Below are 26,592 nucleotides of genomic sequence, written 5' to 3'. Positions count from 1 at the left end.
CAGTTACTAAAGTGATTCCTTCCTTCTGATTTCCTTTTCACTTTCCTCATTATTTTCCCCTACACATCTCTGAGGATCATGCTTCTCCAGCTCCTGGGGCTCATCCTAGAGATCTGATTTTTAAGATGTTGATATGGAGAAACAGCATGTTATCCATCTTTCCAGCCATATCACCTTCAAATTCTCTATCACATTTTATCCTTCTATTATCTTATACTCCAAGATGTACGTGTCCATGTTAACAGAAGCATTCTAAGCCCTAAGGCCTCTTTAGTATTCTCCCTATTTCCTCTTGGAAGGGAATCTCTTTCTTGATCTAGGGTTTTGGAAATGGGATCAGAAAGGGAGCCAGTTTTACAGGAGGAAGATAGGAGGAGTACTCACTATATTTATTAACTAATACATTATAAGGTGTGATCAAAATATATGATGGGTGTTTAAATTTTAAACATGTGTCACAGTAAAAGACATATTGCCATTAGTCCCCCTCAAAATACTCCCCCTTGGTTCAACACACTTATCCCATTGTTCTTGCCATTTTCTGAAGCAGCTCTGAAAGTCCTCTTTCCTGAGTGTCTTATGAGGTGTGATAAAAAATACAGTGAATGCTGCTGCCCAGTGCCATCCCATGGAAAAGCAGGCTCGTGAAAGCATTACTGTGTGTCCTTGTCTATTTTATTCACTAGATCTGGCACTGTGCAACTTCTAGCTCTTCCCCCAAGTCAAAATGACTGTGAAAGGTACATTTTTTGAATCAATTCCAGGACATCAAGGCAGCCACAGCAGAGCAACCAAAGACACTCACAATAGAGGACTTCCAGGGCTGCTTCAGAAAGTGGTGAGAATGATGGGAAGTGAGGGGAAGTATTCTGAGGAACATTAAAGATAATGTGTCTTTCACTGTGATATATTTTTAAAACCAATTTAAACATTCTCCACATTTTTATCACACCTCATACTTTAGATTGGAAGGTATTCCTGAGCCACTCACTACTGGGTATAGATAAATGACTTTGGACAGAAATGCAAATTACAGCACCAGCTCACACTCTGTCCCAGGATCTGCCCACATACTCCACTGCTGTGTTGGGAGAGCCCTGCTCACGGGCAGCAGGATTTTGAGCCACCAGTTTCAGCACCTGAGGTAGGATTGGCTGCAGAATCACATTCACCTGAGACAGCTGAGCTAAGGATGAGTCCATACATAGTATTCTGGGGATGGAGTGAAAGGATCAGGCATCAGGATGGGTTCTCCTCTCTGTCTTGTTTGTTTTTAGTTTTTGAGATAGGGTCTTGCCATATAGTTCAGGCTGTCCTTGAACTGACTTTTATGCCAGGCTGACCTCGAATTGCCAGCAATCCTCCTGTCTCAGCTTCCCAAATGCTGGGATTACAGGTGCGCACCACTACACCCAGCTAGAGGGATGGGTAAGACCCTGCCCAGAAATAAGGAGCAGTATTGCTTGGTGGAAAGTGCTCTGGGCTGGGAAGCGAGAGACACGGGGGCCAATAACAATTCTGCTGAGGACGTGCTCTGAACTGGGGCCAGTCTGTAACACTCTAGGCCTTCATTTCTTTCACTGTGGGCAGAGACTGTATCAGTTCCTCACTTCTCCAACTAGAGCACACATCCATGTGCCAGGAGGAACTCAGAGCCCCAGGATCCACTGTAGCACATTTTTCTCAGATACTCATTTTAAAGATTTTGAGGGAAAAGAATATCTTTTTTTTTTTTTTTTTTTGGTACCGGGGGATCGAACTTGGGTCCTTGTGTTTGCAAAGCAGGCAGTGGAACCAGTGAGCTAAATCCCCGGCCCCAAGAATATCTTAATATTATACAAGCAGCATACAGTGAAGTACAATGAGACATTTGCATTTCTTAAGAAAAAAACAGATCATAAGGATGTGCTGTGTACAGTTCCTGTATCTCTGGGTTGAAGTTCCCTCTCCTCTGCATTCAGAGCACTTTGTGGGTCAGTTTGGAGGTGCTGTTAGAAGATAACTAAGGCCACTTCCCACTTTAAAACTCCCTATCCCACCAAACTTCCTCCCTTGGCCTTGGTAGAGAAAGGAAACACTACTCAGAATTCCCTCGCCAGCCCATTATCTCTTTGAAGGACACCAAGTCCCACTTGAATAGTGATCTTAGAGGCTTCCAGAAGGAGAGCAGCTGCACTGGGGACTGAAAAGAAGCATTTCTGGGCTTCCAAGGGTTCTTAATGAGCAAGAGGGGAAGAGAAGAGAAAGGAGAGGAGTATAAGAGGAAGGGCAGTAAGAAAAGCTCTGCAGGATTATGTAAGCCCTCAAGGTTGAAGAAGAATGGAGTAGAGTTTGGGGTTCTTTTCAAACTTAATGTCTTTATTCATTAACCTCCCTCCTGTCTTGCCCCAAGGAAAACAAACAAATAGAAATGGAGCCAGATCCACACAAATCTTGAGGTGGGGAAAAAAGAGCGATGTGTGTGTCCAGGGGCTTGACTTTCCAGCTGAGTCACTGCTGCCTCTGTCTCCCACCCTGGAGTCTCCTTTCCCCTGGCCCTCCCATCCTCCAGCCCCAGCCTGACACCAAAGCCCTGGCCCAGGGAAGAACAGGCTTTTCTTCCCTTGTGTAACGTTTGGAAAGTTCACACAGTTTGATCAAAAGAAAGGATAAAACCCTTCAAAGCATTTCCTAGGAGCCTGTGACCTCTGCCTGGCCCTTCTGACCCCGCTGTGTGTTTTCCAGTCCAGAGAGGGAGGGACAAAGAAATGGCGCCATGTCAGCTGTTCGCCTCAGGGCAGACAACACTGCTGCCTGTCAGTGTGAGCTGATCGGGACCGCTGCTCCTTCCTCCATCCCAATCCCAGGCAGTGCCTTCTGTCCCCTTCAGGAAAGGAGCAGTCTTCCTGCAGAGAACTTCTCAGAGGGTGGCATCTCAGGGACCCCCTGGGTCCCTGGCTGGAGAGGGGAATGACTTCCAGGCATGCTGCCTCTTTGTGCACCTGCTCTTCCGACCTCCCCAACACCCCCAGCAACTTCCTCCCTGAGTCATCAACTGGCCACGGTGTCTGCTCCTAACCATCGTCTGGGACTGCAGGGCTGCACATCCTGGCCTCTGCAGGGAGCTGGTCCTTTGTGAGGAGCTTGGCACTGTGCAGAGTTCAACTGAGGACAGAGGCTGTACCACAGCCGCCTACACCCCAACCTTCCAGCCTGGCCCATCTGGGTCCTCACCTCAGGAGAACATCTACTTGAGATGCTAACTCTGTTTATCAGTGCTGAGATTCAGCTGGAAGCAATGGTATATGCCATACAGGAATGATTCCTACTGTTACTGCCAACCAATTGTTATCAGTAAGACATGAGATGCTGAAAGTTCCAAAGGATGCTATGGAAAATCTGAGGGTCTGGGCTGGGTTGGCAATGAGTAGCATCCTTGTCCAGGATCCCTCCTTCATGAGCCAGCTCTGTCCTTCATCTCCAATCAGTCGTGGCCAGGACTAGGCCCCCAGGATTCTCCACAGAGGGACTCCATGTCTAACTTCTCTCAGACATTGATTGAGGGAATCAAACTAATTTAGATATTAGAAATATTCTTCCAGACAAAGTCCCCTTTGGGAGAGTCCACCTCCATCCCAGTCTGCTGAGTTTCCAGCAGAGGGGTCGGGCAGGGCTACTGATGTGTGGTGGGAGAGGTGAGAGAGAACTCCCACAAATTCCCCCACATCACCAGCTACCGGCCCTCCTCTGCACCTGCTGAAGTTGCCTCTGTACCACCAGGGGGCAGCGGTTTCCAGTCCCAAGGGCTGCCCTTGCTTCAGCAGCCTGCTCTCTTAGACTGTCCTCTCACCGCCACTACCAACACCTGAGCCCACTCTTTTTACTATTAGACGGAACCACATGAAATTACCAATTAAAAATAAATGGGAGCCAAGCGTGGCGGCACACACCTGTAGTCCCAGCATGCAGAAGGCTGAGGCAGGAGGATCAACACAAATCCAAGGCCAGCCTGGGGTATACAGTGAGCTCAATTCCTACCTGAACTCATGCCTCAAACAAATAAACAAACATATGGGTCTTGGGGCTGGGGGTTTAGATCAGTAGTAGAACATTTGCCTGGCATGTGCAAAGCCTGCAGTTCAATCGGCAGCACTACAGAAATAAATAAACATACAGGTCTCATATTGCTAATATCAAAAGATTTGAGCTAATAATATTAACATTTAAAATAATAAAAATGACCATCTGCAAAATGTATGGCTTTTCAGTCTACAATGCACTTGTCAAATTCAAAACAATTCTACTTGCTCCATACAGCAACACTGGGTGGCATTAAAAGCAATAGGAAACTCTCCAAGGTCACAGCTGACCTTCTAGTCATTAAATCCAAGGGCATTTTGTCAGTCTTCCACCCCAGTGGCCCTTCTGCCGCAACCACTCTCCCTCCCTCCCTCTAGGGTTACAACCGCCCCGTGGATTCCATCGCCTCTGTGATATCTGCTCAAGTGCTTACAAGTGCCCTCTACCTGGAACATTCCAACTTTAACATGCTCGGACCCATGTCCTCTCTCCTCAAGAGTCTTTTCTGTATGTCTATGTCCTTTCTTGTTCACAAAGTTACATCCATTCAGTGCTCGGGCTAGAAACCTCGGAGTCACATCTGATTCCTGCTCCTCATCCCGGGGGGTCACTAAGTCTTATCACTTCTGCCTTGTGGGCATCTCTCCACATCCTTTGAGGCTGCCCTAGTTCAGCCTCCTGCTTTCTTTCACTTCAAATGTTGCAAGGATCTCCTGGCCCTCCTGCCCCCGGGCTCGCCTTCCTCCTGCCTAACCCCGAGGCTGCCACAGTCCCCTTCTACACAACATTCCGACCCCATCACTCTGCTCTGCTTTGGAATCCTTTAATGGGCTCCGACAGCACAGCCTTGGTGATGAAAGCCGAACTGCTTGACATAGTGTTCAGAATCCTTCGCTATCTGACTGCACTTACTTCGCTTTCACAGTTCCTCCTCATACTCCTGCTCCCTGTGTCCCCATAGCCCAGCCTCGGAGAACACGGCTCATGCTCCCCTTGCCTGTCCCCACGCCTTTGCTCCTGCATCCTTCTCTTCCTGCAATGTTTCTCCTGTCCCCAAGTTCCCCTCCAGGACCCCTTTTTCATACCCCTCAAGAGGCTGTGAGCTTTTCCAAGGCACAGATTATATCTCAGTCATCTTTTAAGGATAGTACCTTTAAACTTAACCTAATTGATTAATATAGAAGGACTAAGACTTGAGATCTCCAGGTGATTCTGGACTAGGGAGGTCAACTCTATAGTATGTATGAATCATTACCAGTACCCCCAGCATGCATCCTTAATCCATCACAGTACGTTTTTTTCTGACTGTGCTCCAGAATCTTTCTTAACATGGAGGTCCAGAGAACCATTTCCACTCCAATGGAGTTAGCCTAACAAATGATACCTGTTTGTTATCCTGGTGTGCCTCAGTCACAGCCAAATGTCCTTATCTCTTCCTTCACCACTATTTGCCATCCTGGTCTGTGCCGTTTACTATGAGAACTTTGGCCAGCCTCTTAATCTCTCTAGGGTTCAGTTTCCTCACCTAAGGAGGCAGTAAAACTTTGCATTGTGTGGTCAGGGAGAGCATGAGATAAATAAGCCATGTGTCATCTGCAAGGTTCTTATACAAATAAGGATATTATTATTATCTTCCTTTGCAGATGAAGGAAAAGTCTGCTCAATTAGAGAAACTAAGGCTCATCAAGGTCAGATAAGTTGCTGACATTCATTTCATGGCAAACCAGAACCTCTGCCTCCATCTCTGGGGACTTTTTACTCATATTGCTTCTCCACACGCAGGAGGCTACCAATGGTGATTTGTGAGATAGGACTTACTATAGCCCAGAATTCCAAGGGGCTTTCCACTCACTGTCCCTTAACCCACTTTTCTATCATTCTCAAGATGAGACTTCCTCCCAGACCCTCTCAACTGCCTAGAGATGGGGAGTACACGTGGCAAGGAAAGCTAAATACTGCTTAGTTCCTCAGTGTCTGCCCTCCAGTCCCCAGTATCTGCCCATCCTTCATCCCAAAACTCAGGCAGGACTCCAAGGAGCTGGCAGCTCGTCAGGGTCGGGGATGACCAGGCCTCAGGATGTCTGTCACCTGAGTCTGGGAAACTAGAGAAAGTTCCAGGCTGAGAGGACTTACTCTTTGGGGCTCCCAGGGCCCTGGTGGAGATCCCAACTTCAGAGAAGAGAGACTGACAAGATCCCAGTGGAAGACCTCTTCTCTAAACACTTTCTCACCAGTCATCTTGAAGGCATGTTGGCTAGTGACAAGGGAGGGCTTGCACCTAACAGAGGGGGACCCAAAGACAAGGAGGAAGGGTGGTGAGGCAGAGTCCCTCTCTGATGTGGAAGCATCTCCCAAGGGCAGCTCTCATAGGTTCCAATTATTGACCCCTCTCTTCCAGCAAGGACTATGCCCTCTTCCCAAAGAGGGGAATCTTTTCGGAACTGATTCTTAATCTGTATTTTGTTCATGTTTTTCTCCTCCATGCCTGCTATTTCTAGACTTAAAATCCTTCCTCCTCTGCTTCCCATTGAACTTTTGGGCACTTGGAGGCACCAACTTAGTCCTCCTGTCAACCTTGACTCCAGACAGAGAAGCCATCTTTTCTCTACTTTCCCTCAGTCCCTACTCCAAGCCGCCCTCAGCCCCATCCATCAACACACTTCTTGCTCTCAGGGGTGAGGGTGGCCAGGTGGGGAAACTGAGGCCCATAGTATCTACACTGTGCTTAGCAGGAGTGCCTCAACACCGGAAATCCAGAGTCTTCTGTAGGAGGCAGATTCCTCTTCCATGGTGGAAAAGGCAGAAAAAAATATCAGGCCTTGGCCCAAAGCTGCTGCAGGGCCAGTCGGCACTGGACCTGAAGTTCCACCCTGGACCAACAGGTCCTCATGGGGTCCCAGTGCCTCAAGTGCCCATGTGAGCAAGAAGAAGAAGAATGAGTTTGCAGAAAGAGGGGAAAGTCAGAAAAGGGAGCAGAGGAGGCTGACAGGACAGGTGGGCAGAGTACATCATAATCAGGCCTCTGCTGACCTCCCCAGCATCAGTATTCTCTACCCTCCTCCCCCTCACACATGTTCTCTGCTCACCGCCCACACCAAACCTCTCACCACGCTTTCTTCTGTCAACAGTTCCTCGAAAATAAAAGGGACCGTCCCACTTTGCTTGGCTAATTTCTGCTCCTGCAGGCCTCAGCTTAGATGTCACTGGACCTGGAGGCTGGTGAAAGCATTGCCCTTGTGCTTGTGGTATGGAAACTAGACTTAGAGAGCTTAGCTCTCCAGGAGGACTGCCCGCAGATGGGATAGTCCTGCAAGCTGAACCCCGGCTTCTCAGACTGCTTGTTATCTTGCCGCTGTGCTGTGTCCTAGATGTTAGTACTGGGAGCCTCCCTCATTTCACCAAAGAGGAAGCCAAGCCCTAGAAAAGAGAAGCAACTTTCCCAAGATCTCATAGCAAGCTAGTAAGGGGTCTCATTTTAAATCAGAATCAGAGCCACGACCCCGGCCTTCTTCACCCCAGCTTCTCTCTTCCTTCAGGGTCTGACTCTCAGGGCCCAAACTGTCAGTTGGTATAGAGCCATCGGTAGAAAATTGCCCATGAGTTTTTTCCCCTGTCCAGGACGTGTTTTATCAGACCCTTCTATCCAACAGTTCTCAGGGCTCTCCCTCAATCGCCTGCAGCAGCTGGGTCCCAACAAGAAAAGTTAGAATAAAGAGCAAATAGCAAGGTCCCTGGCATGGCGGCAGGGTTCATACTCAATGATGCTCTCTGGAGGCAGTGAAAAGGGCCACAGGAATTCCTCTGAGACAGTCGGAAAGCCCTTGGCCCACTGGGGCTCTGGGAGCCATTGGAATTGTCTCCTAAGCTACCCAGACTTTGTTCACTAGGTGGCTAAAGAGGACCTCTCCTCACCAGGAAGAGCGAATTCTCCGCCTCTTTCTTCCCTCCCCTATACTTAGTAATATATTAAACTCAGGATATTCTTCCTGCTATGTCAAATCGTACCTGCTGCCGCCTAAGTGACTTATTCTCATTTGCACCCCTGGAGGAAAGGGAACACCTTAGATGCTCTGTGCCTATAATTCCTACTCAAAGAACTGAGCCATGTGCTCTGACAGGGTCTCCTCAACTCCTTCTCTGTCTCAACGCTACAGTTCCATGTATGCAGAGCAACCTCTGACCCTCACATAGAGAAGTCTGAGGGGGTCCACCGTCACCCTGGGAGGAAGTAGCTCTGTCCCCTTCCAGCTTTTCATGTGTTCCTTATCCACACTCCTCACTTAAGAAGGAGAATGGAGTAGGGGTAGCATGTAGATACTGAGTAGACACAGAACTAGATAGAGACACAGTCTCTCTCAAAAACAACTGACTGCTCCAGTACAGCAGGAGGGGTTAGGTTATACTTTGGGTAGGCTCCTTTCTCCAACAGGAGGCATTCAAAGGGACATTTGGAGACAGAAGAACCACACCAGAGTATAAGGGCTAGAGGAGGTACAAAGACAGACAGATGAGGTGGCTTATGCAGAATCCAGTAGCCAGAGGAGTGGGGGCCCCTAGACATGAGATAAGAATACAATTCGAATGAGCATGAGCACTTGGTAACACTTGCAGAGGAGCAAAACACTCTCAATTTAGCTCTCTGACTACTGGAGTTTCTGCAGCTGTGACCCCACCTGCCCTCCCAGCACCCAACACACCATTGTGCAGTCAGCCCTCAAGTCCCTGGGATGTCGGTGGGCCTTTCTTTCTTCCCCTTGGAGGGCGTCTGCTCCAAGCTGCTAGAAGATTCCCAGACCAGATCAGTCAGACAAGCACAGATGCCCCCCTCAGATCCTTGCACAGACACAGGACATGAGCTGGGACAGTCAGAGCTGGGCATCACCGAGGACTTGTAATGAGTAGAGGCCTCTCTCTAAGTCTAAGGCCTGGCTATGAAAGCCCAGGTCAGTAGCAGGAGTGGGATTGGTGGAAAAGGTAGGAAATGAAAGGAGGTAGGCTCACGCTGCCTGGAGGCAGTGGAAGGGTCAAAGTGACCTTTGAGATTCTTTCTAGACCTAGAAGCCTGTTTAAGGTCCCCATACCTGATGTTCTTCTCTCTGCCTCCATGCACCCACTGCTTCCCAAGGAAGGTGAGTAAGTGATAAATTTTATCCCTGTTAAAATCCTTTTTGGGGTAAGGGATCAGCTGAGTAGTGCCAAGAGACAGAAAAATAAGATAAAGTAAAACAAAACTAGAGGCAGAGCCCTCCATTCTGGTCCCAGCCTTGCCACCAAGTACCTGGACATAGCACATCCAGAAAAGGAGAACTGTCCCCTCTGCCTCAAAGGGCTGGGAGGGGCTGGGCTATGCCCACCCAAGCGCGCTGGGCAAATGCGAAGGGCAGTCACCTTGGGCCTGTGCTGCATCAGGATGGGGCTTCGTCCTTCACTGTACCTTTGCCCAGTGTGCTTGACTCAGCTCCAGGACTGGGGAGTCCTGGGCCCCTAACTCTCTCTACGGTGCGGGTGAGGGTGGGAGAGCCACTCTGAGTTCCGAAGAGGTTGTGTCCGTGGTTAACACAGAAGCGGTGTGGTCTGGGCAGCAGGACATTTCCCGCCTCAGGGCCACATTCTCGAGATCACAACAAGTGCAAACTTGTTATAACCTGTGTCAGAGCAGCAGAGGGCAGTGGGGGTGCGGAGGGGGTGGTGCTGAGGGTGGAGGCTGATGGAAACGGGCGAGAGGGCCGGGTTGTGGGTGAGAGGAGGTATGCAGGTGGACCGAGGTGCAAAGCGCAGCTCTGGGTCCGGATCCTGTGTTGCACCTGGGCACATCTGCGTGGGCATGGGGGTGGGGAGCCGTGTGTGGGGCTGCATAGATGAGTGCGGGCCCGTGTGTCCCTGCATATATGAGCTCGAGTGTGTGGCAGGAGGAGGATGGGGCTGGGCCACTGGGGGCCCAGGCTGGGCATTGGAAGGAGCCGTGGGCAGGCTATGAGTGGCCCTGCCCAACTCGGGTCTCACAGAACCTGCATTCCAGCTCCATCCACAGACTGCCCCCGCCCTGGGAGCTGGGCCTGTCCCCTCCTGTGCCCTCCACAGTCGGCCCTGTCAAACGCCCATCTCTCCAGCCTGCCCAGAGAGTGGGGGGGGGGGTGCCTGGCCCTGGGCCCACTCCTCCATGCTCTCTGGGCCCTCCGGACACTGGGACTGGTGGGGGGCGGGGGGGGAGGCTCTGAAAGCAGGTGACTGTGTGGGGGAACTCGGGGACAGAGCCCCCATTGTGCCCGCCCCGGAGCCGCCTCAATGGAGCTCTCTGGCACAAAGGGGCTTTGACAATGGGCAAGGACATTAGTATTCAGAGCCAGCCCCTCAGCCCTCTGCTGTCCCACAGCTCAGGGGCGGGAGCTGGGGGGCTGCTGGCATCAGGAGAGACGGGGGGGTGCAGGGCTGAGACTAAGGAGACCTCAGCCCCCAAGGGCCCTCCTGGGGGCACTGCTCAGGACCCAAGCACAGGACACTTGACCAGGGCCCCCCAAACCTGCCACTCACCAGAGAGTACTTTCTAAATGGAGGAAGACACGGGGACAAAGGTGTGGGAGGCAGCTGAGGGAGTCCACCACTCCGTACCTCAGTCTTGCCATCTATTCGGGCTAGGAGTGTGGTAGGAGGACTGGATAGAAGGGTCTCAACCCAAAGCCCAGGGCCCCAGCCCTGGGGCTGCATCTCAGATCTCAGAGTAGCCAAGCTTTCAAGGTGGGGCTGCGATCTGAACCTCTAAAATTCAGAAAGAGTACGTGCTCAAGGTTTGGGAGGCTTTGGGCTTTTGCTTCCTTGGGGTACCACCTTCTAGGACCTCTACTGAGGAAGCCGCTCCAGAGGAAGGAAGCATAGCAATTAGCACAAGGCCCAATCCTGTGAGCTCTCCCAGGGAGCTCAGCCTGAACTGACCCGAGGAGCAGCCACCCAGCCCAGGGGAATTCAGCCCAAGGGCCAACAAGCCAGAGCTAGCTCTTCCCCAGTGTGTACCTGTGTCTCCCCCACCCGCTCCTCCTGTCTGTACAGGCCTCTTCTCCAGCCCAGGCATGGCCCCAGCTGCCTTTTCCAAGGTATCATGTCCTACCTCAGCCCCACAGCCCAAAGGCAGAGACAGATGCAGGGAAAAGGCTACAAGGAGAAGGCTCCAGGGGCCTGGAGTGGTGGGAGCTGGGACAGGAGGACAGTGCTGCAGGCAGCATCCAGAGAATGGGCACCACCTGACCTCTGTCTTGCCCAATGACAGATGCTCTCTGCCCCAGATGTCCCAGTACCCCCCAGGAGAGAGGACTGGGGCACTTTACAGCCAAGGCAGAAAAGTCTTTGGGGCTTGCGAATGTCTCCCCAACTTTCTGTTTCCTCTTCAGTTGCTGTCAGGCAGTGTCCCCTGCTAGCTACCCTCAAGATATCTTGCTGTTCTCCATGGGCCCTGGTCCTCACCTGGGATTACTGGGAGAGGTAAGATTTGCTCCCTCCCCTGTCTCAGGACACACACACACACACACACACACACACACACACACACAAAGAGTCTCAGGGCCCAATAAGCCGGGGACCTTGCACAAGTCATCCGCCCTCTCTGAGCTAAGAGGCCCCTCTGTAACACAGAAGGATCTCTACCGTGTCTTCCTGCCTAGTCTGATGGACACGGTGTGCATTCACGGAAAAGGCTCTGAGTTTAATAAGAGCTCTCATTATCGAGTACTGTCCTTAGCACGTTAACAGTGTTATGTCACTTCATCCTCAGCACCTCTAAAAGCTCCGTGACTTTTTTGTTCTTTGTGGTACTAGGGATGAACCCAGAGCCTTCACACTGAGCTATATCTCCCCAGCCTTTTATATTTTTTATTTTGAAACAGGGTCTTGCTAAGTCACTAAATTGCCCAGGCTGAGTTCAAACTTGTGATCCTCCTGCCTCAGCCTCCCAGAGGGCTGGGATTACAGGCGTGCACCATCACACCCAGCTAAGTAGGTGCTTTTTAAAGCCCCATTTTATTGCGAGAAGACTGAAGCATAGAGACAGATTTGTCCGAGGTCACATAGTTAATGACAGGTAGAAGTAAGATTCAAGCTAAAGAAAGTAGTTTGTCTCCAGAATTGACATCATTGACCACTGTTTCCCTCTCAGCCAGGAAAATCAGCCATGAGAATCAGCATGGTCTGCGGTTCTTTGAAAATGTGAGGTTCTCTAACCAGCAGTTCTCAAAGTGTAGCCCAGGAATCCTTTTGAGGGTTACATGAAGTGAAACCTCTCTTCTTAACAATGGTAACACTGCATTATTTGCTGTTTTCACTTTCATTATTTCAGGAGAGTTCAGTGGAGTTTCCCAGAAGCGACTTGACAGCTTATATAGAAGCACTCGAAGAAACCAGTTATGTTTTTTTATTAAGCTAGACATTAAAAAGATTTGTAAAAATGTAAGAAAATGTCACTCTTATTAGAAAATGTGGCTATTTTTATTTAAAAAGTCATGTTAACAAGCAATAGGCTTTTTGTTGCTATTTTTTAAAAAGTAATGATTTTTAAGTCCCTACAGCATTCATTTCTAGCATAGTAAATATCAATAGCTATAAACTACACAAACAAAGCTCTTGGGGGTTTTTGGCAATTTTTAAGTGCAGAGGGGTCCTAAGGTCAAAAGTTTGAAAACCACTCTCTGCACCCTCCTCTCTGTAGCTGCTTGTGACTTTTTATCATGGGATTGGCCAGCGGTCTGCTCAGGGAGAGGATGTGCACCTGGATCTAGTACATGGGAAGGGGAACGGGGTAGAGCTGCCCCAGCCAGGCCAGGAGAGCTTAACACTAAGAGGTCAGGCCTATGTACCTCTGGGGAGGAGTCCCTGTGTCTCCCACCTTGCAAGGTCCTGCTCCGAGGTATGCCCAGGATAATGGACTGTCCCAGGCTGGACTCTGACCTTTACCTCCTATTTCTACTCTGGACAGCAGCTGACAAGCCCAGCATCGGGCTGGAGTCAGACCTCCCTGGTGAGGGCAGAGCAGCGGTTCTGTGGGGCCTGTCTGCTCCTGGTCATCTTAGAGTGAAGGCTTTGCCACAGGAGGAGCAGTCAGTAGGAGAGGAATCTCTCCTGAGGCTCCCTAAGAGCAGGATAATGGGGTCTTCTGTACACCCTACTGCAGGATTCCCACATAATCCTCTAAAGTGAAGGTTCTCCCCAAAATGAGCAAGCAGAAAGGCTTCCTGCCTGGAGTCCAGCTGGACAGTGGCCACTCTGCATCCTAGGAGCCAACCTCTTTGCTGGGTGTCAAGGGCTTCAGGGAAAGAAGATTATTTCAGGGAGTCCCCCACTGACAAGGCACAGGCCCTACCCTCAAGGAGCCCTCAAGGTAATGAGGGGGTCTCCTCCAACATTTCCATGCATGGGCATCCTGGACAAAGTTACAGATGAAAAGGAAAAGCAAGATGGCAGAGAAGGAAACAGGATGGTAGTTTGCAGGAAAGAAGGAACTTGGAATGGCCTTGGGAGTGGGTACATGGCTCAGAGATTTCCCTTGGATATGGCCCCGAGGACATGGTCCCAAGAGATGGGATGCTAGAAGGGAGAGGAGCATAAAGTCTCTTGAAGACTGTGATTGGGAAGGGACAAGATAAAACTGGTGTTTTGTGGTGGCAATTCTAGTGATGACTGCCCCCTGGACAAAGGGAAGGAATCAAGGAGAGAGGCTGGAGTCAGGGAGGCCATCCAGGAGGCCACCATGGGCAACAGCTGGTGGGATCGACAGGCTGACCAGAGGCCTGAAGAGGAGGGCACGTAAACCTGAGAGAGGTGGGGGCAAACCGGTAAGGAAGAGGCGAAAAGAGGCTTTCCAGACAGTACAGGAGGCAATGTGGGGATGGACAGAAGCTGACATCTTCGAAGATAGAACTTGCTGAGGATAGGGAGAGAGACTATGTGTGGGGTGCCTGAAAGCCCTGTTCACAGTCACAGAATCTGAGTTGATTGAAGAAGTACATCTGCTTGGCAAAACTCGTGGGAAGAAGAGGCTGTGGGTGTGAAGCCAGCCACTGGTGGCGACCAGGCAGTTGAAGTAAAACAGAAACTTCATGTTAAACTCTTTGATCACTTGTCCACCTTCCCAAACTCCAGAAAGGTGACGTATTGAGACCTGGGACAGAACCTCGGAATCTCAGAAAAATGCACCTTAGGAGGGCAAGGACAAGGCCCAGTTGACAAGAAAGATGAAGGGGTCAGAGAGGTGGGAGGACCCCCTCTGCTAACAACTGCACTTCTTACTTGCTAAGCCTTCTAAGCCCTTTACAAATATTGACTCTTGATTCTCACAGCTATGGTGAGATGAGTAGCCTTGTGTGGCTACCGAGTAGACAAACCAGGACTTAATTAAGCCCAGGAAGTCTAATTCCACCACTGTGCTCTTTGCTCCTACTGTCTCTCAGAGCAGAGAGGGGCGCCTGGGACTGCAAAGTGGAGTCACTCCAGCCATCCAGGTGCGGCCCCTGTCACCTGTCACAATAACCTCTACTCCTCTGGGCCTCATAGCATCTCTCAGAAGCCTTAATGATGGGCTTTTTGTTTGAAGCCTATTTGGTGGTTTGTTTTTGCTTGTTCCCCCTTCCAAGAAGTTTATCTCCCTTTCTTTTCCAATCTTCATTTCAAATGTCTTTTCGTTTTTCTTTCTTTTTTTTTTTCATTTTGGTACCAGGGATCGAACTCGGGTCCTTGCGCTTGCGAGGCAGGCGGTGGAACCACTGAGCTAAATCCCCTGCTCAAATGTCTTTCCTTTTATGGGATGTGCTTCCTAAGATCTAACCTGTGTCCTTCCAGCTACAGCCTCAACCCTTTCTGGCACTGGAAAAGCTGTAGGAGGATCATATAGCCCCCTCCCATGTCAGAACTTTCTGGAGGCCTGAAGTGCTAAACTCCGTCCTCCGAGCCCCCACTTCTCCAGCCTCTTTCTACAGGCCACACGTGTCAGCACTGACATCTCTCCCACATTCCACAGCCGGCTCCTCCCTTTCCCACCACCTCAAATCCAGGCTGGCAGACTCCCACGGGAGGGTTTCTCCCACAATCCCTTTCTCTTTGTCCTTTCTAGGTTCTGGTGGGGGAAGGATGAAGAGGAACTGGCCAGGACGCACTCTCTCCACAAGAGAGGTGGGAGAACCCTATCAGCCAGCGACAGCACTTCTTACTTGCTAAACCTTCTAAGCCCTTTGCAAATATTGACTCTTTTGATTCTCACAACTATTATTAGCCCCATAGTGACATGAGGAGCCCTGTGTGGCTACCAAGTAGTAAAACCAGGATTTGCTGCTACATGGTGGCAACATGGAGACTAGATGCAGAGGAAGGAAGCAAAGCATTGAACTCAGCCTGGGGGAGAGACTGAGGGGACAGGACCTGGGAGCTGCCCCAGCCAACCACCCTTCACTGGGGGCTACATGTTCGGATCCAAACCTCCCCTTTCTCTCCAATCTTTCTGCAGTTTTAGCTCAGTGGTATGCCTTGTGTTCTCCCTTCCCTCTGCCCCTTCCAGGGCCTCACCAGTGTTCAGGACAGCTTGGCCTCACCGTGGACAGTAGCACTGATCAGTCAGGCAAGAGAAGAATCTAGGCTGAGAATGGAGGGGAGTGGGGATCAAGGGATTTTCCCCCCCTTCTATCTTAGAGATTTGTGGGGTTTGGGGGAGTTTTTTTGGTACCGGGGATCGAACTCGGGACTTTGCACTTGCAAGGCAAGCACTGGAACCGCTGAGCTAAATCCCCAGCCCTCCCCTTCTATCCTAAATAACCTTTCACAGAAAATTTAGAGGCTCCACCACCCAACGTCTCTCCCTCTCCATCGATGCTAGGGACCTCAGTCTATCTTTATATCTCTTCTGCAGAAGCCAAGCATTTTTCTAAAAGGCCCAAGAATCTCCACTGAGAAATGGGTCTCGAAGCATGTCCTAGCCCCAAGAGTCCTGACCCTTTACTCCATCAACTCCAGGATGACTCCAGAGCACTTCGTCTGAGCCCACCAAGGTCCAGTTATGCCAGCCTCCCTGGGCCCCAAGAAGGACAAGGGAAGGAAAGTCCCTGGGTCTTCTGCCTGTCACTTCCTTCTATTCCAAGGCAACAGAGCCGGAGCTGAAAATGAGCTCACACAGAGTGGCACAGGTGGAGGCTGCATGGAGGCAGTGGGGGATGTCAGTGGGCAGGCAGCTAATCCCTAGACACAAACATACACACCCACACGCTGGATGTGGGGCAGGTGCTGGTTAGACAAAACTTTTTCCCATCAGGGTAGGGGGCAGCAATGAGATTCTGCCTTAGAGCTGCAGAAGGTATGGGACCATAAGCCCGCACCCCTGCCACTCCCACCTCCACCCCAACAGTCAGTGGAGTCATTGCCATTTGATATCCACTGAGACAACTTGGCTGCCCTGGGCCCTGGGTGGAGGGGTGGGGGATGGCTTAGAAAACAGCAGCTCCTTTCAGGACCCAGGTTGGCAAGGGCTTTGGGAGGCTGGACTGGCCCAGATCACCCACCAACTCCCCCTCCTTTCCTCCCTCCCTCACCACTACCACCAAAGGACGGGGTGAGGGCGGAGTTGGCACTGCCTGGGCCATGCCTATGGCCTCAGGAGTGCAGCTGGACCCTCTCCCTGGCATGACGCTTCCCTCCCTGTGCCCCCGTCCTCCTCCCTGAAGGACCAGCCATGAGCCAAGACACCGGGCTTCTTCTAGACTTGGTCCCCATACACAGTCTACATGCTCAGGAATTAACAAGCCTTGCCTTGGCACAGGACGGTGCCCACCGTCATGCCAGGAACATGTTCAAAAATCTTTGGAGATCAATGAGAGAGGTTTAGACTGAAACAAACGAACTTGTTGGTGGCTGCCAGCCTCCCCTGGGGCTGGTATCTTAACACCCACTCTATGCCCTTCCTCCTCAACACCCCTAAGCAGGAGGGCATCAAATCTTCTGTCATCATCTCTCCCCCACCCAGACTACCTAAAGCAGTCCCAAGGGGGAGAAGAAAATTCAAACACCTGGGCAAGGGCAGACTGGCCGGAAGTCTTTGGTATGAATGTGTATTGATAAGCAACCTGGTGAGGCTTTAAGCTCTGCCTTCACTTTGGATCCCAATTTGTGCTGGTCTTTCCACCGCCCCCACTTCCCCATCTGCCCCCACCTGCCTGGGGGACTTCATTTATTGGGATGAAATCTCAAGATACCAGAAGCCCCAGGGCTATTTTGTCTCAGGTTCTTCTTTCTACCCATCCTGGGGTTCAGTTGGCCTCCCTCAAATCAGCACCTTGCAGCCTTCAACTCTTCTCTAACTCGGGGGCTCTTGGTTGGGTCCTGGTGGCAGGGGGAGGGGGAAGGGACAGAATGGGAAGGGCTTTCTCTGTTCAGAGGATGCATTTATGAATCCCAGTCTGCTCTCTTACTCCAGAAGAAGCAACCCCGCTCCTTTTTTCCTGAGATTCTCCCATGAAATAGCTCGGGAGGGGCGGGAAGTCATAGGGAGGGGTGTCTTTTTTTTTTTTTTTTTTTTTTTTTTGGTACTGGGGATTGAACTCGGGACCTTGCGTTTACAAGGCAGGCGCCGGAACCACTGAGCTAAATCCCCAGCCCAAAGGAGGGGTGTCTTGAAGTAAAAGCCAAGTCAGAAAAGGAAGAGATGGCCAGGGAGTGACGGAGACATACCCAAGGGCTTTGTCTCCCTAATCTGACCCGAGTTTGTCTCCCCACGTGTGAACTGGTGGTTGTGGGTGTCATCCTATGAGTGTCACTGTGACCGGGGTTGGGGAGCTGACCGGGGAAGTGACCCGTCCCTATTGGGAGGAGGGGGCGCTGTCTGTGAGCCTGGGTAGGGGTGCATAATTATGCATGGTGGTCACTGTAGTAATTGGAACAGCAGGTGCGCCTAGTGGGAGGGGGCATTCCTTACACTAAAGGGGTGAAGTGAATGTCATGGGTAGAGGACCCCTCACGGAGAGCCCTTTCCAGGGGGGTCTGTTTGGGACTGCCCAAGTTGGGAGAAGGGGCACAGGATGGTACCCCGAGGCCAGCCAGGGTACGGACCAAGGAGCCGTGGGGCCCTGATGTCTCTGGAGAGTTAAGTGGAAAGGACCCCGGCCAGGACGGCAACGCTTCATCAGGGCCAGGGTCTTACCTTGGGTCCCAAGGTGGAGTGGCCACTCGAACGGGACAGCGGGACAGATGACGGACGGGGAGGGCAGGAGTGAGGAGCAGAGCCGCGCGACCGGCAAAGCCAGGACTCTTAAACCCGGAGCCGGGATCAGATAAGGGCTTGTCCTGGGGATGGGGCCGGGGTCGGGCCGGCGGGGGACAGAGCTGGGCCGGGCCGGGCCGCCCCCTCCCTCTGCAGCGCAGGAGCCAAACTTTGTGTGAATGGAGGGGCCAGAAAGGGGCCGGGCGGCGGGGGCGGGGGGCTCCGGACAGACCAATGGGAGAGTGGAGCGCCAGGCCGGGCGGCCGGGATTGGGCGGGCTTGAGCAGGGGGCGTGTGCCATGGAATCGAGGAAGCGGAGACCCAGACGGATGGAGGCGCAGAACAGGCAAAGGCGGAGACCCAGACGGTCAGAGAGAAAGAGATGCAGAGACGATACGCGGAGCGAGAGAGGCCGAGCTGGCAAGATGACAGGGGAAGAGAGAAGGAAGAAAAGGGAGGCGGAGGGGTCAGAGCCGAGGAGCGAGAGCCGGAGCTGCGGGGCGGGGCGGGGGCGAGTTAATGAGGTGGAAATGAATGCAGGGTCCACCGGCCTGCGGGCTGCGCCTGGGAGAGAGATGGGGGCAGACTGGGCGGGGCCGCTGCGCTCAGCACAATTTCCCTATTACGCACGGTTTCCTAAGCAGCCAGTGGGGTGCTGTGTGCGAAATGCACCCAACATCTTCTCCATCTGCGGCAGGGAGGATAAATCCTGGAGCTGGGACAAAGTGTGGGACAGAGCGAAGGCTTCAAAAGGGAAAGACCACTGTACCGAGCGGCTCCGGGCACGTGTGGGAGGAAGGAGATGACACCTGCCGAGCGCCCCGAGAGGCAGAGGATGCGGGCACGGGGGGGGGGGGGACAGGAGGGTAGGTGGGGAGGACACTTCCGGCAGAGGATAAACCTAAACATGGCTCCCAGGGGACACGAAAATACAAGTCGGCTTCAGAACAGGAGTGGAGTAGAGCACGCGTGGTGGTTCTCTACCTTTTCATCACCAAGGGCTTCTTTCATTACCTGAATTTGTGTTCTGAGAGGATTTTACCCATGATCTTGTCTCTTGGCATTAAAGAAGGAAATAATCATTTCCCCGTCTTTGTTCACCATAGACGTTTAATTACTAATCAGTAACCACATTGAGCTGGTATAAACCTAGAGGGGAAAAAACTAGAAATTTTAGTTTAGTTTAACCTCTAGAAGCCCAGATGGATAACATGCCCTTCAAAAAGCCCTGTTTGGGGAAGAAGGGAGGACTGAGCTAAAGGTTAGGCACCAAAAGCATAGGTTTTTTTCTGAGAGGAAAACCGAAAGTAAATACAGAGCCATCACATGGCTGCCCAGAGTTTCTGCAGCAACTAAAAGTTCTTGAGCACAAGGAAGACAACATGCACCATCCAGAACTTTAGGAAGGTTATTCTCAAGATGAGCAAGCTGGTTTGAATCAAGGAGAAACAATAGGCAAGTAGATGAAATCAAAAGTAAATTGCAAAAATGCAAGCATGAGGAGATGAGAGCCCAAACCAATATGGTGTCCGTGAAAGGTGGAACAGAGAAAATAAATTGCAGTACAGAAAAGTCAAAACGGACCAACAAAACCCTTAGGGACCCACTTGACATGAAGAGTCAAAGAAAAGCTTCAGACATCGCACCAGGGTCTGAAATCTAGCAATCGGGGAGACCATGAGATCATTCATGATCATTTAGAGAAGTCCAGGGTAGGGGACAACCTGGCGAAACAACTGAGGGGAAAGAAGAGATGATGCGTTCAGAGCTGGGAGGTGTGGGAAGAGGTCAGAACTAGAGAGAAGAAGATACTTACTGACAGGCAGGATGGATTGAAATCATGAGAGCAAAGAAGCTCCCCACAAAACCTTTGCACATGGAGACACAGCCTGGCACAAGGGAGGAAGTGCACCTCGAGGATGAGAGGAGAAGGACCCCCAAAGAGCAGTAGAATCCACCAGACAGGCAGAATGGAGACAGCAGAGTGGGCTGTCCAAAAGCCAAAGAAGGGGCAAATGTTCAGGAGGGAGTTGTAACAGTGTCTCCAGGTACACACAGGAGGCATCAGTGACATGTGAGAGCAGCTGCAGAAGCAGGAACAAGGTAGGAACCAGATTACAAGGGGTTACCTTTCTAACATGAGAAAATATTAGCAAGTACAGGCTACACTTTTGAGAACTTTACTCAGAATGGAGAGAAATACAATCAAAGCCAGAACAATGTGCTAGAAACTATCTCTCAGCTCTTCAGGCTCCTGCTCACCTGTGTTCCCAAGTCAGCAGGGATGAAGGATGGTGATGAGGTGGTCTGAAGGCTGCCCTGTGGTGCTGCTGTAGGAGCTTAAAGGTGCTAGGGATAGGACATCCAAAAGATCCCACAGCCCCAACATTCAGAGTCAGAAGGATTTGGAAACTCAGGAAAACCTACCAAATATAATGAAGAACACACAGAAGAGAAACCAAAGAGCATCAGTGACTTATGGCATCATTAGCATTTACTGTGTACTTACTATTTTTACAAGAATGCTATCCAAGCATTTGCCTTCAACTACTACCCTTGTGTGAGTGTCTCCAGCCCACCTGGCTATCCATTTCAAACTCAACACAATCCTGCTCACAGAATGCTCCTCTTCATTTCTTTCTCACCACAGTGAGAAGACTAATATCACCCCACCAGGAACATGGCAGCCACCCTGACTCTTCATTCCTCCTCCCCTCATCTCCCTAATCTATTAATGCATCTTATGAGGGGTTCTGGGGGTTGAACCCAAGGCTTCACATATGCTAGGCAAGAGTTCTGCCATGGAGCTGTGTGCCCAGCCATTTTCATTTTATTTTAAGACTGGATCTCACTAAGTTGCCCAGTTGCTCCTGCTTCAGCCTCCTGAGTAGCTCGTGTGTGACACACACAGGGTAATGCATCTACTTTCTAAATGCCATTACCATTATGGTAATCTGGGACACCAGCACCACCCATCAGGGTTCCTGTAGCAGGTAGGACTGGCTGTCCTACCTCCAGTCTGTCTCTTCCTTCAGATCATGAATTCCTTTATGTAAAGGTAACTATGCACCAATAATGAATCTCTCTCTGAAACACAAATCTGACCTTGTCACTTCCCAGTTTAAAAACCTTCAGTCACTGCTAGTGGTCTCTCAGGAAAAGTCAAGTTCCTTCCCACGGAGCAAAAGGCCCATTATAACCTGGACCTGGCACCATTCCACCCCTGCCTTCTGCCATTGATCCAAACTCCACTTCCTTCTACAACACTCATGGTTCAATCTTGTGTTCCCGTTCTGTGTTTTGCTCTTTGAGCCTTAATCACTTACAGTGTCTCCGAATGATGCCCCAACCAACCTCACGCTCTCTTGGGAGCTCACCTCCATGATCACAGCTGCCAGCAGGGGACTTCCACCCTCACTTGACAAGCCCCAGTCAGAACTCATCCTCCTCCTCCTCGAAGCTGGGAATGCTTGTGACTTCCTTCTTTCTGTGTTACTCTTGGTCAAGAAGAGTAAAAAACTAAAAATAATGTGTATTCTTCACCCTTGTCCTATACCCCATCCTTTGGCGTGCCAATCAAGCCACCAAGGTCTACTAAGTCTCCCTTACTTACATCTCTCTAGGATGTCTTTTTTCACTAGCTTGAATTTTGTTCAGATCAGGAAGATCACTGTCAGCCCAGGACCTCACTGACCTGTCACCCCTCTCTCTCTCTAGTCAAAGAAAGAGGCAACATGCATTCATTATATCAGCCCCTGTGTCCTAGAATCAAAGCCCCATACAGGTGCCCCTTCTTACAGGTCACAGTCCAAATTATTTGCTCAACACTTAGGGTACTCCTCTGAGAGGGAAGAGAAGAAAGGATCAAAGGGCAGAAGCAGAAAGAGGTACCTTGAAGAAAACATCTCTGAGAAGTTCCCACCAACAGGAAATTAAATGACCAGGGTCCTGTTGGATGGGCTGGATCTTAGTCCTGTTTTCTTGGCACCCATTTCTGACCTGCAAAGTGAGGACTACTCTCGTACTGCCCCCAAATGTCAAATGATGCTTAAATCTTCATCTATCTCTATCCAGTGCTATAAAGGAAAGTAGGCCCAAGTGGGAGAAGGCATCGGATCTTCTTGCTCTACTCGAAATAGACAGAAGGGCAGGGTGACCAGGGGTCAGTCAGTCTGTCTCTTGGGGCTCTCCTCTGTGGCCTGCTACTAGGTGCCCCACTACTAGTGGAATTTGTTTGGCATTGTGGGGGCTAAACATTAAAATATCCCTTGAACTCCTGTGGGGAGCCTTGTCCACATCTCTATTCTTTTATCTTTTCGGTACCGGAGATCGAACTCGGGTCCTTGCACTTGTGAGGCAGGCAGTGGAACCACTGACCTAAATCCCCAGCCCCACATCTCTTCTTTCTAGCCAACCCCTCCCACCTCAAGTGTCGTCTATTCTGTTTCCATCATGCCTCCAAACCCAAAGGTTCCTCATTCCCTCTGTCCACACCTGCTTTCTCAGCAAAAGCTCCTCACACCAATGCTCACTCACGGGCTCTCCTTCTCCAACAGCAGCTCCCCTCTTTGCTCCTCCTGTGCTCTGAGGGGGTCCTGACCCCATACTTATGAACACGGTAAAGGAAAATATGAGGCCAAAGTTGGAAGGAGTACGTCTGAAAGAAGCAATAAATGAAGACACAATTTGCTAACCCGTGCAAGTCAAATTTCTGTTGTGGTGACAAAATGTCTGAGAAAAACACTTAAAGGAGGAAAAGTTTATTTTGGGTCATGGTTTCAGAGGTTTCAGTGCATGGTCACTTGACTCCATTTCTTCTCGGCCTGAGAGAAGGCAGAACATCTTGGCAAGGAACACATGGTAGGACAAAGTGGCTCACCTCACGGCAGATGGGAGGAAGAGAGAGAGGAAGGGAGGGAAGGAGAGGAGGACAGGCCTGGGACAAGATACACCCTTCAAAAATCTGCTCCACAGTGACTTCCACTTCCTCCAACTGGGCCCCACTTCCTAATAACTCATTCAATTATAAACTCATCAATGGATCAGTCCATCCATAAGGTCAGCACCTTCACCATCCCACCATCTCTCTGCGTCCTATATCTGGACATTGCTGCATTAGGGTTCACATCTTCAATCCGTGCGTGAGGCTTTGAGTGATACTGCAGAGTTAAATCATAATATGAACAGGAGAGAAGTAATCCTGAGAGAAGAGAATTACTCTGTTCTTTTGTATGGTGACAAGGGACACCATAACCCTGGGGAATTTTTTTATACCAACGAGGGTTATTGCCTCAGGAGCCCAGCCAGGCCTCCATCTGTCCCGGAGCTGTCCCTGCCTCCCTCCATTTCACACCAATCTCCAGCTGTGGTCATCTGCCACATCCGCATCTTTGACCCTATCTTTCCTCTGCCCAGAGTTTTCTAGAGCCCCATCTCCCTTAGTTATACAAGTTGTTATAATCTACTAGATTGGCCTTCCTGGGGCATTGAACTCGTATTTTCAGTCATCTTCTGTCTTCCCCTTCATGCTTCCTCTCCCACTGCCAGGCTTCTGCCCCAGAAGTCTCATGATCTTGTTCAAAGACTCCTTCCCAGATCGGCTGACCCTAGGGCTTCCTGCAAGGCAGCTGCTGATGCAGCAGGCTGAGGCTCAGTTGCACTTGCCAGCCAGCCCTTGTGCCTTAACTCAGACTGTTCTTTTTCTATTTTCTGCCAAGGTTCTTTAGAGGCAGCAATGGGGCCCCCTCTGTGGCCTTCCTGTCCCCCACCTTCTCCAGCCCTGATTTCCCATCATCACAGCTGCACTGATGCATTTGAACTGATTCCTTGCAAAGCTGCTTTCATTCTCTCAGCACCTAAAAGCTATGATCTTGTTTATTTTTCTGTATCCTGGTACCTAGGTAAACTTTTGTTTTTCTCCTGCCTCTCTTCAAGCTCAACGATAAACAAAAGATCAAGGTTAAATAACGAGTAAAGTCTAGGAGCTGCAGGGCCAGTAAATCAGGCGAGGGGTGATGATCTCCTGTCAGTGAAGCAAAGTTCAGCTCAGCCACTACTGGGATGGGGACTGGTGAAAGCACTTTCGGGAGGGCCCTGCCAGCCCTGTGATTCCCTCCTGCAGGTGGGGCCAACTCTGTGAATGCAGTCTTGCCCGGAGTCTGGTTTCTTCTCTCCGACCTCTTGGCACAGGGGAACCAACGTGAGCAGCTACTTGGCAGAACAGAGAAGGGCAGGTTAGCAGACCCAAGGCTCGGGTGACAGGGCCAGGCCCAGGAGACAGGGATGTTGACTGGGGCTTTAACAGCACTCCTGATGCCAATCTCAGGCTGAAAACTCGATATTTCCACTTGGAACAACAAGAAACACAGGCAGGAGGGCAGCGTACCAGGGGCGCCCCCTGCAGGTCTCACGGGGTAGTGCCGGAACAGGGGGAAGCATCGGGACAGGAAGGGGTTTTCAGGAGACCCCTGGCGGGGTGGTGTCGGTGGTGGGCGAGGTGGTGGTGGTAGTGACGACGGCGATGGTGGTGACAAGGATGATGCCCAACAATAAAGAAAAGGAAGAGGAGAAAGAGTGGAAGATAACAGTTAAAATTTACTGAGTAGCTTGTCAGGCAGTATTTTATGCAATCTTCATGACAAACCTTAAGAAATGGACAACATGTTTATTTTCATTTTTTGATGAAAAAAGTGAGCTTTAGAGAGGTGGTGATTTACTCAAAGTCACCCAGCACTGACAGAGTTGGGATCTGAACCCAAAGTCATTGCCTCCCAAGGTTGTGTTACTCAGCACCTCGGCCCACCCTTGCCAGTTCATTCCACGAATGTCTTGCCCTCCGGCGACCTGCCACATCTTCCTGCTCTTTCAGCTCATATTTTCTCCAAACTCTGAAGGATCTGGAGAAGAATAAGTCTATATCTTGTGTATAATAATATTGATAATAGCAACATCCTTGCACTTCTATACCAACTCTCCGCTTTTAGTTATTTCTCTGGTTCTGGGGGCAGAGGGGTAGCTCAGTGGTAAAATGGCTGTTTAACCCTGTGTCCAATTCCCAGCAATAACAAAAAAATTATTTTTCTGGGGAAAATGAACATTGAAGTATTTCCATTTCTCCACTTTTTTTTTAGTTTTTGTCAGTGTTCCTTCAGGTGTTCCCATATAGTCATGATCAATTTGTAAGAATATTTTATGCTCTGTTTGTAACAGTGTATTTATATACACATTCACATATATAAACACAGCCATAACAATGACTTTCCAGTAACCTCTTATACTGTATACAGCAGATACTACACTACAGATGTAGTATAACTTTGCAAAGAGAGCATGAAACTGAAAATATCAAATTCTGGCATGATATGGAGCAATAGAAATGGGACTTCACACTGAATAGGAGTACAAAATATCACAGCCACTTTGGAAGACAGCTTGGCAGGTTCTTATGAAACTAAACATATTTTTACCTATGATCCAGCAATCACGGTCCTTGGCATTTACTCAAAGGAACTGAAGACTTGTGTTTACACAAAAACCTATACATAGATGTTTATAGCAACTTTATTCATAAATGCCCAAATGTGGAAGCAACGAAGACGTCCTTCAGTAGAGAACAGACAAATAAACCTGTAGTGTATCCAGACAATAGAATACTATTCAGGATCAAAAAGAAATGAGAGAGCCAGGGATTTAGCTCAGTGGTTCTGCCGCTTGCCTCATAAGCACAAGGTCCCAAGTTCAATACCCGGTACCAAAAAGAAAGAAAAAGAAAGAAAGAAAGAAAGATAGAAAGAAAGAAAGAAAGAAAGAAAGAAAGAAAGAAAGAAAGAAGCTACCAAGCCATAAAAAGACATGGAGTAGGGCCAGGGATTTAGCTCAGTGGTTCCGCCACCTTCCTTGCAAGTTCAAGGTCCTGAGTTCAATGCCTGGTACAAAGCAAAAAAAAGACATGGAGTAGCTGGGCATAACAGCACACCCCTGAGATCCCAGACCTCTGGATGGCTGAGGCAGGAGGGTTGCAAATTTGAGCCTAGGCTGGGCAACCTTGGCAAGGGCCCATTGCCAAAGGGCTCAGGATGTATCCCCATGCAAATGCCCTAGGTCCAATGCTAAGCACTGGGGGAAAAAAAGACACGGAGGAGCCTTAAATTCAAAGTGAAAGAAGCCAACCTGAGAAGCTACATATTGTAAAATTCCAACTATAGAACATCCTGGAGAAGGCAGAACAATGGCAACAGTTGTCAGGGGTTGGGCAGAAGGAGGAATGACAAGGCAGAGCAGAGATGAGACACAGCTTTGTATGATACTGCAATGGC

General features: G+C 50.1%; 2 protein-coding genes and 1 long non-coding RNA gene across 4 annotated transcripts in view; 1 reads left to right on the top strand and 2 right to left on the bottom strand.

Moving 5' to 3' along the window:
* Slamf9 (SLAM family member 9) overlaps positions 1-18,345 on the bottom strand; it is a 122,660-nt gene extending 104,315 nt beyond the window's left edge. The window contains 1 exon segment of the mRNA XM_087190967.1: positions 18,218-18,345. The gene's annotated coding sequence lies outside the window, so the exon portion shown is untranslated.
* Kcnj10 (potassium inwardly rectifying channel subfamily J member 10) overlaps positions 1-18,389 on the bottom strand; it is a 30,895-nt gene extending 12,506 nt beyond the window's left edge. Inside the window, exons 1-2 of one of the 2 annotated variants that reach the window (XM_021239684.2) lie at positions 18,218-18,346; positions 6,193-6,337 (exon numbers count right to left, since the gene is read on the bottom strand). In XM_021239684.2, coding sequence (XP_021095343.1) covers positions 6,193-6,297 — 105 coding nt within the window. In that variant the 5' untranslated portion in view covers positions 6,298-6,337; positions 18,218-18,346. Of the gene's footprint in view, positions 1-6,192; positions 6,338-18,217 lie in introns of both variants that reach the window. The other variant, XM_004858736.3, reaches the window with a different exon arrangement.
* Positions 8,036-13,010, top strand: LOC106010614 (uncharacterized). The gene is made up of 3 exons (XR_001184372.3): positions 8,036-9,188; positions 11,442-11,532; positions 12,383-13,010. It is a non-coding gene; the product is annotated as an uncharacterized LOC106010614 (long non-coding RNA).
* Positions 18,390-26,592: the final 8,203 nt, after the last annotated feature.

The sequence above is a fragment of the Heterocephalus glaber genome, unplaced genomic scaffold (assembly GCF_053883595.1).
Source record: "Heterocephalus glaber isolate CG9 unplaced genomic scaffold, H.glaber_assembly_v1.0 deba00001561, whole genome shotgun sequence".
In the NCBI taxonomy this organism is placed as follows: Eukaryota; Metazoa; Chordata; class Mammalia; order Rodentia; family Bathyergidae; genus Heterocephalus; species Heterocephalus glaber.
This window is presented reverse-complemented; position numbering and strand designations above follow the sequence as displayed.